Source organism: Siphateles boraxobius, unplaced genomic scaffold, assembly GCF_051911475.1.
Source record: "Siphateles boraxobius isolate OS27281-9 unplaced genomic scaffold, OSU_SipBor_1 21, whole genome shotgun sequence".
NCBI lineage: Eukaryota > Metazoa > Chordata > Actinopteri > Cypriniformes > Leuciscidae > Siphateles > Siphateles boraxobius.
The window spans coordinates 2,153,442-2,167,767 of record NW_027508822.1 but is presented as its reverse complement, the minus strand read 5'-3'; the positions used below and the strand labels follow the sequence as shown (position 1 = coordinate 2,167,767).

Sequence of the window (14,326 nt, the reverse complement as noted above, 5' to 3'; positions counted from 1 at the left end):
TCGAGAGAAAGATGAAAATGTTTTACAGAGCTCCGTACGTTAACAATGGAGCATTTCATAGTGTTTGAACTTGCCCCCCTCGCAACAATAATCTTCCAAAGTATACTCCATTTGAAAGATGGCGCGAAATCAGGCGCTCAACACATGCGCTCTAAAAACATTTATCTTTGTATAGTGCCTGCGCTATTTTTCTCCAGAAGTTATAATGGAGAACTTCAGAATGGAGAACACATATTCACTATTATCTATGACATTTGCCTCAATTAACTCCTAATTTACTGCTTATTAGGAGTTTAAGGAGTTTAGGAGTTTAAGACTGCTTGAAAAAAGGGACTGTGTTAGATTAAATGAGAGGGGTCATAGGACTTACATATTGGTGTCGTACTGTTAGTTTAACTGATTCAATTGTTCTCATTTGTAAGTCGCTTTGGATAAAAGCGTCTGCTAAATGAATAATTGTTAATGTTAACGTTATTAATTTTTTAGTAAGGTAGTTGTTGTAACATTTCAGTTTAGGTATGGGGTAGGATTACTTATTCTTTCAATATTATGTAAAGTGCCCTTGGGATATTGAAAGGTGTTATTTAACATTAACATTATAATTACTATTATTACTTGGAAGAGACTTTGTTTCTCAGCACATAAAGATAAACTACTTACCGTGATCTCAGACTGCGATGATGTGTTTTCTTCACTGCATGCATCTTCATGTGTCGCTTCAGGTGAGTTTTAAAATAGAAACTGGTCCCACACTGATCACAGGTGTGTGGGTTCTCTCTGATGTGGATCCTCTCATGTCTTTTCAGATGTTCTGTCTGATTGAACCTCTTGTCGCAGTGTGAACACTTGTAAGGTTTTTCTTCAGAGTGAATTTTCTGGTGAACTTTTAAAACACCAAGTGAAGTAAAAGTCTTCTCGCACTCAAAGCACACATGATCTCTTACACCAGTATGAACTTTCTGATGTGTACGTAAATATAGGAGCTGTGAAAAAGTCTTTCCACAATCAGAACATGAATGTGGCTTCTCTTTCGTATGAACAGTCAGATGTCTCTTCAGGTTTGATGCCACAAGAAATGTTTTCCCGCATTGATCACATGTAAACGGCTTCTCTCCGGTGTGGATCCTCATGTGAGCAGTAAGGTGTGCTGATTGTGTAAAACTCTTTTCACACTGATCACATGAGAACGGCTTCTCTCCCGTGTGGATCCTCTTGTGGTTCTTAAGCTGTGATGATTGTGCGAAACTATTCCCGCATTGTTCGCATGTGAACGGCTTCTCTCCTGTATGAACTCTCATGTGAAGCTTAAGATGTTGTTTGTTTGTGAAGCTCTTCCCACACTGACCACACGTGAACATATTGTCTACACTGTGGATTCTCATGTGAACATTAAGACTTTGTTTGTATCTGAATCTCTTTCCACATTTATCACATGTGAAAAGCTTCTCTCTAGTGTGAACTCTCATGTGTTCTTTAAGGTGTGTTGACGACGTAAAACTCTTCCCACATTGTGCGCATGTGTACGGCCTCTCTCCGGTGTGGATTCTCATGTGTTGATTAAGATTTGGTTTTTGTGCGAAGCTCTTCCCGCACTGATTACATATGTGCGGCTTCTCTCCAGTGTGAACTCTCATGTGACACTTAAGTTTATGTTTGCTTGGGAAACTCTTTCCACACTGAGTGCAGGTGAAAGATTTCCCTGCTCTTCTTTTCTTTAAAAAATTATTTTTAGTCTTTGAGCGACTCAAAGGTTTTTCTCCAGGTTTGACTTGATGTTCCTCCTCCACTTCACTCAGTTCTTCACTCTCCTCCTTCACTTCCATCAGGTCTAAAATGTAAGAAATAGAGTTAATTTGATTTAAAGGAAAACAAAATTTGAGAGAAAAAATTAACGGACATAAAGTGTAAACTACTAAATACATTGATCAACAAAATATAAAATACAGCTGTAATTTGGACACCAACGTTTATATTGCCGTTTAATTTGTTTTACTAAAAACGTAATTATTAATGGCCGGTCCTATAAGACTTTTCCTTCCACTGACTTCCATTCATACGCATGTGAACGTGGGACAACAAGCGAATTTCGCTGCATTCCTGTTCAGCTTTACAATATCTGTAGAAATTTCACATACTCAAAAATCTAGTGTTAAATGTATAATTTTTTAGCATTATCTGTGTCCGACAAGTTTCACTCCACACCAGGTACACAATAAATATAAAATTAAAGAGCTTAAATAATATTTCTTTTTTTAAAATATTTATAGCATGTTAAAATTGCCAAATTTTGATGGTGAGCAAAAATGCGCCGTGTCCCTTTAAATGCTAATGAGCTTGTGCTCCCCGCCTCTTTTCAAGAAGAGGGTGGAGCTTCAAGAGCTCATACCAGTAGGGCTGGGTATCGTAACAAAATTTTCGATACCGATACCTTGACTTCGATACCGGTTCCTGAACGATACTTTTTTCGATACCAATTTTATGAAACCAGTTTTAACAATATAACATTACCTAAAAACAACTTTTTTTCAGTTTGTTGACTTTTTTACATTCATATTTTGAGTCTGTAAAAAAGCACCAATGCTAAAGTTTTCTATGTTTCCTAATCATTTATTACAACATACAACATGTATTGTTTACTTTAATGAGCTCATTGTTTCTGCCTTAACTTAATGCATTGTTTAACAATGAAACTGAATGAAAATTAATTGAAATGCATTACACACAGTCACCCCTGATAACAGATCACTGTAAATTGTAATTTAGACACATGCATTTTCTGTAAAGCTGCTTTGAAACGATATGTATTGTGAAAAATGATATACAAATAAATGTGAATTGAATTAAATATAGGCTACTGGGATGCGGGATATATGCCTCGCGCTCAGCACACATGAAGCTTGTGCAAAGCACTGGCAAAAGTAGCCTAATGATTATGGATGTGTCGGGAAACGATAGCAAGGAGATATTTTAATTGTTTATTGATGAACAAGTGTTTACAGTGTGTTGGATGCAAAGATGAGTATTGCTCGTCATCCCTGCAGTAGTGAACACGCGCGCGCGCCTATATGGATTAGGTAATCAAACTATTAATTTCTAATTGTTTTGTGTAAAATTAGATATATTTTGACCGTATATAGGACTCTTCCTCATGTCTGTGAGGCAAGTATCCTATACACTGAGTTTCGGTTCATTTGTGACGCGCTCCAGTTCTTGCAGTCGAAGACGGATAAACTTTCTACTCTCGAGTGTATTCTGTGCGCTTTTAAGAGCCTTATCCGATTTACTGTGTTGCCGGTCCTGACAGTAATTATCTTGTCGAAAATATTGCAACGCGTGCTTCTGGCATAGGTAGGTAATCTTTTGATCATTTCCACATATTTTGTATATGACGTCACGTCACCTGCGACGAGCCACGCCTCTGGGCAACCGCGTATTGCGCGTAAACTAGTGTTTTTCCGCCACAGCCAATCATGCTGCATGCTTATTGTTTCATTGACGTTGACGAGATTAACCACTTAGGTACCGAAACTTGGTACCGAAAAACAAGACATGTTTCGATACTCGGTAGTATCGAGGCAATTCGGTCGGTACCTAAAAAGTACCGAACTCGGTACCCAGCCCTACATACCAGTAACAAAACCAGACAATCTCACGCACACTGAGAATGTCAGAAACTGTCAGTAGCCTGTTCAGCCTTATATGTTTGACCAGGAGTCGGACAATGATGCCTACAGAGCCAGAGAATATACTACAGTGCTTCACTTTTCACTTTTAGCACCATAATCCATCACTCAAGATCTAAAGATATTCCTCATGGACTTCTAACACAAAAAAATCTCACAGACGAACTAACACATAATATATGAACCTGCACAGGCACACATCCAATGAAGTACATAGATGGTGCATTGATGTGACGTTTCAGCTCATAACTCCATGAAACATTCATGAATTGTGGAACATCTTTATTGACAGCAGATTCTCATGACTACAAAGAGCCCAAAGACAGCATAATCCATTGCGTTGATTATGAGATATTCCTCACGAAGTGATGCATAATTTGCTTAATGTCTCTCATCTTTCCAGGATGCAATGTTTTCCAATGTTCTCGGGAAACTGTCCGTGCTTGTTTTCAAACGTGGAAAAACACAAAATATGTATCATCTTAAAGAATTTCGGCTTTTTAATGCATCCTACAACTTTGATCAACTGAGTGGTAGTGCCGAGTAGTCCCTCTAAAACAGAGTGTACCGCCCGCGGGCGTCACCTAGCTGCGAAAATATTCATAATCATATTTTTCAAAAACTACTGCCTTGATCAACTCAAAATATTTGTCATTTGAAAGCTTAGAGTCTGAACTTTACAATGAATGTAGTCAATTTGATAAACTCCTTAATAATGCTGAAATATTTGCTGATAAATATAATACTTTTTTTTCATAATCTATCAAATACTTGCAATGCGTCAAAAACATAATACAAGCTCATGAAACATTCACAGATGGTCGAAAAAGGCACATCATTTTTTACAGCATATCATTACAATGAGGCCAAAATGAACAATCTATTGCGTTGGTCAAAAGATATTCCTCTTGGAGGAACAATTTTAAAAATGCCCATTAGGAGGCGTCAAGGACTGAACAAAAAGGCTATCTTGGCTCCAAATGCTGTAACTTTTGATTACTTTATGCAATCACCACAACATTTTATCCAGATGCAGCTCACATGTAGAGGGACTTCACCAAAAAAATAATTTTCCTCCTAACTTATTTCCTATATTGTTTTGGAGTTATGAATCTTTAGTGTTGTGTGTGTCACTTAGAAAAAACGACTCTAAAATGCCCTCAGGGCTTCAGGGGTTAATAAACTGGTAAACTCTATATCCGTAAAACAAATCTGATGAACTGTAATAAAGTGTGCGCTCTCTCTTTCATTACTGCAGTGTAAACAGTTGGTACAGATCCATCCTCGAGTAACAACTTTTTACCCAAACCGGTGTATTGTATTGTCCCTCGTTCACAAAGCAGCCTGGTGTAAAATGATTCAGTAAAAAAAAAAATCAGTATATTCCCTTCAGAATTAAAACTAATCCACTGCATCTTCAGTGGCTCTGATGTCAGGAGTGCATGAAGACTGTTATCTTCACTCTTACAACAAAACACCTGAGCCGCTTACGAGACACGCTTCTCCAGCCAGGAGATAAACATGCGGACTGTGTACAGCTCACTCAGGGCAGTGTCTATGCTAATACATTTATGTGCAAAACCATGTAAAAGTGAATTTTGCATAATAGGTGCACTTTAGCCATTTTATTTCACAGCTGTTAAGATTTTTCCTGCTACAGCCATTTAAATGTGATGAAGTGCTTGAATGCGTCTAACATGAATGTTCTCCAGCATCATGAATGAATGAAGAATAAACACCAACCTCTTTGTTCTTCAGGATCTTCAGTGTGTTTCATTCTGCAGGTTCTGGATCACTCGTGTTCTCACTGTCCTCTTTAATAAACTCAGTCTTTGCAGATTTCAGCTCTTCCTGATGCTCTGATGCTCGTCTTCACTTGTAGCTGATGGGAATTTACAGCATTTATTGGAGAATTGCAGTGGGAGGAGCTTCACTGATGATGAATTGCTGTGGGAGGAGCTTCACTGATGATGAATTGCTGTGGGAGGAGCTGATCTGCCAAAATCAAAAATATATCAGTTAAACAATTTGTTTTAAGCATTTATGCCTAAAGGTGTAACGGATCACAAAACTCACGGTCATTTATGTAATTTTGTTTTTCATTCATTACTTAAAGCTTAAAGTACTTTGATCGATACCACAGCAAAAACAACTGGCCTAACTGATAAAGTTCAAACATTATTAAAGACAAGTGAACATTCAATATATTAAAATAAGAACAAATACACACATTGCAAGCATAGTTGAATACAAACAAAGTTACAAAGCCGAACAGAAAACCTAGGCTATATAACTAATGCTAATTCACAACTTCTATTGCTAACCAGAACATTGTCCTGCTCATTAAAATATAGGCAGATATCAAGACAAAAAAAAATAAAAATAAATATATATATATATAAATAATGGCCATGAAACAGTTAAAAAGATGAACAGAAAAAAACTTCCATATCAGTCTGTTGACACCAATGAAATTAGTTTTAAGTGTCAATTTACAGGAGATCTGAAGACATCAGCATAATAAATGAGGAGAAAACAGGAACTATTGTCATGAAATAAAGAGTGTTTTCAGCAGATCTGTTAATATTGATGATCCTCAGACTATCAACACTCATTCAACAAGACATTCAGGATCATCAGCAGATCATCTCACTTTATTCTGAGTGTTTGCTGTTAGAAACACATTATTTGACTCAGAATACATGATAAAAGCCTGTAAAACTCACATTTCTCAACGTGACATGGATACAACATCAATAATACAAATACACTAATGAAACTCAGGTTATAACTACCATAATATATCAATGTAATAGGCCTAATAGCACACGTACACCTCAGATACCTCTAGCCTATTTTTTAGAGTATTTGCTCATCATCTGCAGTGTGTCTATGAGACGTTTCCTGTCAGATGTTAAATAGACATTAAGAATATGTCTTTAAGATGTTTATGATTTAGAATGTATGAAAAACTGACTTTTTAAAGATGGTTAGCTATGCGATAAACAGATGTCTGTCAAAAAGCGGTTCATCTGGAAAGCTTCTGCTGTGTACATCTGATGTACATCTGTACATTCAACCTTGAACCACTCTTCAACAGACTTCTTGGAGACGTGTCGTGTGCTATCTGGGATATTAATTGCAATAAAGTAATTAGTTAGATCATTAACATATTTTAGACAATGACCATAAAACAAAAAAAAACAAAAAAAAGAAAGCAGCATTATTCAACAGGTCCAGTTTCAAACTTCATTGATATTTAGCTCTCTCTTATTATATCAATTTTATTATATTTATAATTATGTATAGATTTGAACTTTCCTCACGTTCATCACTCATTACAGTGACAATATATGTTTATAATTAGGCGATCTGTTCTATACATTTCAATTTTAACAATAAATCTGCAAAAGATAAATGTCAACAAATGCCAAGAGGAAAACTTGAGATCGTTTCCCATTAATTCCCCTCACAGATCTCAAACTTTAACTCTTGACTTGACATTCAGTAACAGTTCTCACTCCAAACATCGAGACAATCACACAAACGAACACACACTCGCTCAGGTCTGAATGAACTCCACATATTCTCCTCATGCTCGCTGCTTCTGCACTAAATGTGTATTTCAGGAGGAAGACGCCAGAAAAGACACACGAGTATCGCTGTGATCGATGAAAACAATACAGAAATTAGCCTGTCACTTAATCAAACTGTATAAAGTGTGTGTGATGGTTGTGTAAATATGAGAAATACCGTGAAATGCTCTCCTCACCTCAGAAGACTAGACACTGAAACTCAATGAGGGAAGGGACGATGCGAGCGATTATGACGTCATCAGCAGCCAACGCATGCGCGTACGAGGCCACGTCGCAAATTCGCCTATTTACAATTATTATAATAATAATAATTATTATTATTATATTATTTTGGAACTGATCTCCATTTACTAAATGTGAAACTGAAATAGACAATTGCCCAAAATAGATAATATTAGGCTACTAAATTACAGAAATTGGCACTATATTGTTTCTGTCCCCTAATTATAAATGGCTACTACTGTCCATTCCCTAAGCTGATGCAAACAAATAAATAGATCAAATAAAATGTGCACTCTAGGCTTGAGTTTCCCGCACCCTAGAAACTGCTAAGTTCACCTTTATACCCCACCACCAGTACTGCTAGTAGGCCTAATGGTCAGCTCCTGGACTTTTCTGTAGCCTAAAGTCATTTAGAAATTTTTCGACTACTGAAAATTTTCTTCTGAAACAGCAATTTTTGTTTTCAGCAGAAAAGGTTTTGGAGGGCAGAAATAATTGAGCGAAATGTTTAATTAGCACTAATTTTAAAAAAAATTAAATGTAATTTAAAAATTTAACCGAACGGTTACAGTGGAAACGGAGCTGGGTCTCGTGCCGACACTTGTATTCAGTGTGTTAAAAGTTATTCAATGTTTAATTGATAAGCTAAAAACATTTCAGAGCATTTTGCTAAATAAATGCACTGTATATTCATTACATCCTAACACGGAGGTTCTGGAACGCACCGGCATTAGAAGTATGTCTGCCATACTTAGCAAGAAGTGCCTTCGTTGTCTCGACCACGTCAGGAGAATGGGCCCAGGCCGCATTCCCAAGGACCGTATGGCGAGCTGGCAGAGGGCTCCTGACTGACTGGATGTCCACGACTGCACTTCAAAGATATCTGCAAGAAAGACGTGAAGCTGACTATCGGCACGTGGGAGAGCCGGCCAGGAGACCGCTCAGCCTGGCATCTCGCTGTCAGACAGGGGGTGCAGAAAGCCGAAAATGCAGCAGAGATTACCATTCTCGGACTCTATAGCCACTCGCGAAGGTGCAGATAGAAAAAAATATTAATGAAAAATACATTTGGAGGCTACACCATCGTCTCCTGTAGACCGAAGGATGCCAACGACGACATATGAATTCTGTTTTTAATTAACCTGTTCGTAATGTCTTCATGATTTAATGCAGGCTATGTTTGAATAAATCTGTCAGTTATCCATCATTTTATATTGGAAGAAAATTATATTAGGCCTTTTATTAAAAACATAACAGGCTATATTTATCTGATAGAAAAAATGCCTTAGTTATGTGAAATTTAAATGCTTATACACCTCAGTATTTTAAATGTTGATTATTAAATCAATTTTAACCAGTTCATTCTAAACTTCAATTAGGTTTTCTGTTTCAGTTTATGGCTAAATTAAAATATTACTTTTAAAATGCAGTATAATTTCTGTGCATCACTAAAATGCATGGAATAATTAAAAACTATTAACCTGTTGGCCTAATAAAGTGACAGTGTTTTATTCGTAAAATTATACAAATAAAGTCATGTTCGGTTTCGGTTTCCAGCCAAGTGCTCATGTAAGCTGCTCATCCCAAACTTTTTGGTGCTGCTGAGTTCCTTGCCGGGACGTGGGCTGGAGATTGTGTTAAATGATAAATGATTAAAAGCCAATTCAGAAGTAATAAATACATAACATCAATTGCTCAAAGATGACTCTAAGAGTAAGAAATGCATTCCTGACAGAGAGTATCGAGAAGCCACTGACACAGCCTGGTTACAGTTTCCCACAGACTGCTCTGCTTGTTACCCTTATATACCCAGACCAGAACAAAAGGCTTGTACATATATGTTTTAGAGTTGATTTAGGTCTATTCGTGTACCCGCAGGGGGTAGCACCTGGTTTCGGAGGAGAGGGGAGGATTATCAGATATCTTGAAGAGACACCACCCAAAGTGGAGAACAGGATTCTCCTAAATGTTCAATCTTCCTCATAATACCAGTGACTGCAATGAAATTAAGACCATTTTACCAATTTACAATGATACCAAACATGAAAAGGAAAAACAATAGATTCACCATATACATCAAATGTGATTTATAGACATTTTCAGTGAACTTTTAGTGAGTTGGATCAGGGGAAAGGAAGGGAGGAGGGAGAGGAGGAAGCAGAGATGAGGAAGGAGAAACGTTTGGACAGGACAATGTCCTGTGATCTTTCTTTTAGATCTTCTGTCCAGGGTGCATTTTATTGCTTTATTGCAGGAGGAGTTTTACCTCAGTTTTTGTCTTTCCTTTGCAGGAACATCAATTCTTACAACAAACGTATGAATATGAATTAAATGAGGGATTGGCCTCATCATGACAGTATGCTAATGTTGTGAATCAGATGCCAGGGAATCATCATTATGCAGATTGAGGACTGTTGTGATCCAGTGTCTCTTGCACACCTCTAACACACATATGTGCCATTTACTTCACATGACAAACACACTTCTTCCCACTACATACTATTTGTAGCAGTATTGTTTACATCTGTCAGAGTCACCTAATATGAGGGGGGGTGCCCCTTTAATTGCGTTCCTTCTGCGACATATAACGGCGTCGCTATGGGTGTGTTCTCTCTGCGTCATTGAGCGAGTCACCGTGTTTTCAGTGTGACGCGGGACACACACATGTTTGTAAGGTAGGAGCTGTTGGCAGTGATTGTAGCATGGCTTGTTCGTGGGTTGTTTCACAGGGATTCCATGTTTTTTTTGTTTGACTAGAGGGTGGTAGGGCTGGGCGATATGGCTTAAAAAAAATCTCCGATTTTTTCACACCAAACCCGATTTTCGATTTGAATCGATTTTTTTTTATTTCTATTTAAAAACAAACTACAACTGACAAAGAAATTGCTCAAAACAAATATACTCTTTTATTTTGTTCTGATTTTCCCTTATGCAGTTTAATCTAAATGTCCCCTTGGGGCATAAGTGTAACAGGAAAAAGGCCTCAAAACATGCTTGTAAACGAGATGGCTGGCCCTGCCATTGTAAACAGTGAAAATGTAGCTAGCTTATCAGTTTTCTAATAACTTCAAACTTACAGTGAAACAATGCACCTTCAAAATAACTTAAAATATAAATAAAAAATAAAATTTGATAAAACAATTTTGGTCAAATAAATGTAACAAAAATGACAAAATGAGAAGTATTACAAAAATACATACTTTTAACAGTGGTATTTATAAAGTGCAAACACAACTTTCAACAGTTGCCCTGAATCCCTGAACTTGTAAACAAAATGAAACATCTGCATCCATTACTTTAGTTTCAACATTCTTCTTTTATGCATTTTTAGCCAGGAAGACAAGCCTGTCTACTACCTCTGGCTTGAGGCATGCCCGGTTACATGTAACAATTCCCCCTCCCACACTGAAAAGCCTCTCTGATGGGGCACTTGTAGCAGGGACAGACAAGTATTTTTTGGCCAAATTACTGCGCCTTGGGAAGTTTGGTTCGTGACGTTTCCACCACTGAAGAGGATCAGTGTCTGGGTCAACCTCAGGAGTCAGTAGGTAGGTTGCCAGCTCTGTCTCTACTTTCACTTTCTCTGGTTGTTGAGAAGATGGCTCTGGCACATTCTTCTTGAAGAAAGCAGCTAAAGTCATTTTCTTCTTGGGCGGAGAATGTGCTTCTCTTTGGCACACCTGCACAGCTGGACCAGGCTGCTGAGGCGTTCTTTTTTCAGCAGGCAGCAGAGACATCAGCTCAGTGACAGCTCTTTTCTTGATTTGTTCCACCTTCTCGGGGTCAATGTATGTTGTACGGAACCTGGGGTCCATCAGTGAGGACATGTCCAAGAGTTCATTCTTCACAGGGTCGCTGTATTTGTCATCAAGATACTGCATTATGTTTCTTTTTATTGTTTTAGTGAGTTCGGTGTCTTCCTCCTCTGGCTGTAGGAGATTGTTTTTGAACAAATGCAGTACCGGTTTAATGTAGGAGACACTGACATAAGCCTCCCCGGACAGGGCGTCTGTAAATTCTTGGAGTGGCTTGATGGCTTTATTTACGGACTCTAAAACCTCAATATCTTGCCAAGTGGGGACAAGATGACGGCATTTCTTGTCGGACCCCAGGACACGGACTATGGCCTTCTCCTGTTCGAGAAATCTCTCCATCATTTTTTGACGTGAACCCCATCTGGTTGGGGACTCCGTTACCAGCTGATGACTGGGTAGACCAAGCTCAGCCTGTACTTCAGCCATCTCTCTTCTTTTTTTCCAACTATAGGAAACAGGAAGCAACCGCCTTTTTACAAACCCCAATGGCACGATCGATTCGTGGGTCCTTCACACCATTCTCTGTACAATAAATAAATAAAGAATAAACAAAGAAAACTATTTTTAGTGTCACTATTGGTCAGTTTTCAAAATAAGTCTTTTTCACATTTCCACATGTTATTGATGCACACAATTATGATTAATCATGCATGTTCATTTTGTGAAATGTTTTGATTTCATTAAATTGCATTAATTACAACATGCAAAAATTGGGCTGGCCTGTTCATGTGTAAAACAAAATCAACATCACTTGAATGCATAGCCATTAGACTCTTACCTATAGCGTTGTGCAGCTTATGTCCAAAGCACTGGAGGTTGGGCCACTCATTGTCTCTCAGAGCTTTTATTATGTTGGTGCCGCTGTCTGTTGTCATACAGATGAGTCGTTCTTCATCAAGGTTCCATGAAATCAAAGCATCTTTTAGCCCCTGCGCAATTATTTCACCTGTATGGTCATCGGGGAAGTACGCTGTTTGGAGGCAGATGCTTCGCAGAGTCCAGTCGTCAATATAATGCACAGTCAAACTCCTATAGGGCTGCATCGTTCGACTGGACCACAGGTCCGTTGTGGCGGAGTAAAACGAAACACCCTCCAGCTCTCTAGCGATCTTTTCACGAGTACTGTTGTACAGGTGAGGCAAGGCAACTTCGGCAAAATATTTGCGGCTTGGTAGCACATACCTGGGGTCGACAACTTTCAGCATGTTAATAAACCCCGGCTTTTCCACAGTGTATATTGGCACCATATCTCTTGCTATATATTTCGCCACTGAATCCGTGATTGTTTTCCACTGGGGTCCTTTCTTGTCATAGGGGATACAGTTCGAAAATCTTTCTAAGACCGTAGTTTGTTTTTTTGCGGGTGTGTCTGTGTTTGAACTGCTGTCTTGTTCGTTTCGTTGAGAAGCACACACCTCCCACTCGGCTGCATGCCTCTGTTTAAGATGCTGGAATAAATTTGTTGTGCTGCTACCTTTGGTAGCAACAGCTTTTAAACACACTTTGCAATGTGGCGTTATTTGTTGTGCGTCTGACACCAAAAAAGCGAACCAATTCCAAACAACGGATGAAACTGAGCCTTTCTTTGGAACGAGCTCATCCTTGTTAACTGCCATGTTGTCTGTGTGACAGGAGAGCGGGGGGCGCGCTGAGCCCACTCTGAACTACGGAAGCCTAATAAGGGGAGCGTCGGTGGTGGAAGTTCAAGAGAAAACCGATTTTCATTAAAAACAAATCGCCCGATTTTTTTTAAACGTCAAATTCGAGTTAATCGATAAAATCGATTTATCGCCCAGCCCTAGAGGGTGGACGGAGGAGCTTTGTGGGATGCCTTCAAAGTTGATTCGTGTCATGGACCGTGTTTAATGCACAGCAGTTTTGGTGCCGTTTGGATCGCACAACAGGTATGTTTCAACTGAATCAATCATATGATCACTGCTAGCCAGGCTGGCCTATTTCATGTTTTTTGTGTTCTGTTACATTTAAGGTGTGGGCCAACGTGCAAGAGGTGTTACAGGGGGCTGTTTTCTTGGGCCAGCTAAACTTTTGGTGCAGATGCTCTTCTTGCTGTCTGCTTCGTTTGGCTACCTATATTGACATCGACTTATCAGCGTGACTTTCCTGTCCCCGGGGTTTGAGGGAGACGGGTCCGTCCGAGTTTGTCTGCTTTATTGAATTAGCAGACGAGCGGAATTAACTCTTGTTTCAGTTCGAGTGGTGCGTCGATACGCCGGGTCCTGTTTCATCGCTTCATCCATGGTGTTCCAAACGCCGGATCAGCTGGACTGTTGATTATGGGCTGTGAGTAATTTGAGTTACGACCCTCCAGTGGCATTTAACTAATTGAGAGTGAGGAGTCACGTGCCGATTTGGGCGGGGTCTGAGCCTGTTGGCCATGATGGTAGGAGATGCTATCGGTTGCCAGGGGCAACGCCTTCAGAACTTCACAGAGGCGCTACTAAACATTCCAGAGCTCTTTAATTTTCGCGCATTTATTATTTTCACGCATTTATTATTTTGGGGGGACAGAGACGGATCTACGAATATGAGGGGAAAAAAGGAAGAAAGTAAAGCAATGCAAAAAGATAAGGTGAAAGAAAAGGGACCTTACAGGAACAAGCTCACACCAAGCGCAAAACAGCGGTATTTGGAGAAGTAGCATCAAGATATTTGTTCTTTTGCACTAATAACAGTAGGCCTATTATTATTATTATTATTACTTATGTTGTCCAAAAAATATATATTCAGTTCTCAATAAATATTGTTAAGCCATATCAAGTTGTTTCAAGCATTTATTTCAAAGAAATAAAAAAGTAATGAACAAGGCACTCAAACAACACTTTTGCACATGTTCGTTAAGGCACAGCAGACAATCTTATCAAAGGCATCAGCCAACCAAGCAATCCAGTGTCTCGTCAGGTCAGAGACTTGCTTTCCCTGATGCTGTGTCCATTTCGGTAACCTAAAAAACTGTATTCCATTGTTCCTATGTTTTCCGTATGTATCGTGT

At 38.9% G+C, this 14,326-nt stretch overlaps 1 protein-coding gene across 2 annotated transcripts in view; it reads right to left on the bottom strand.

Moving 5' to 3' along the window:
* Nucleotides 1-14,326, bottom strand: part of LOC143746076 (uncharacterized) — a 189,292-nt gene that overhangs the window by 13,631 nt on the left and 161,335 nt on the right. The window contains exons 2-3 of one of the 2 annotated variants that reach the window (XM_077237798.1): nt 5,427-5,678; nt 661-1,828 (exon numbers count right to left, since the gene is read on the bottom strand). In XM_077237798.1, the coding sequence (XP_077093913.1) occupies nt 661-1,828; nt 5,427-5,460 (1,202 nt within the window). In that variant the 5' untranslated portion in view covers nt 5,461-5,678. The remainder of the gene's footprint in view (nt 1-660; nt 1,829-5,426; nt 5,679-14,326) is intronic. The other variant, XM_077237799.1, reaches the window with a different exon arrangement.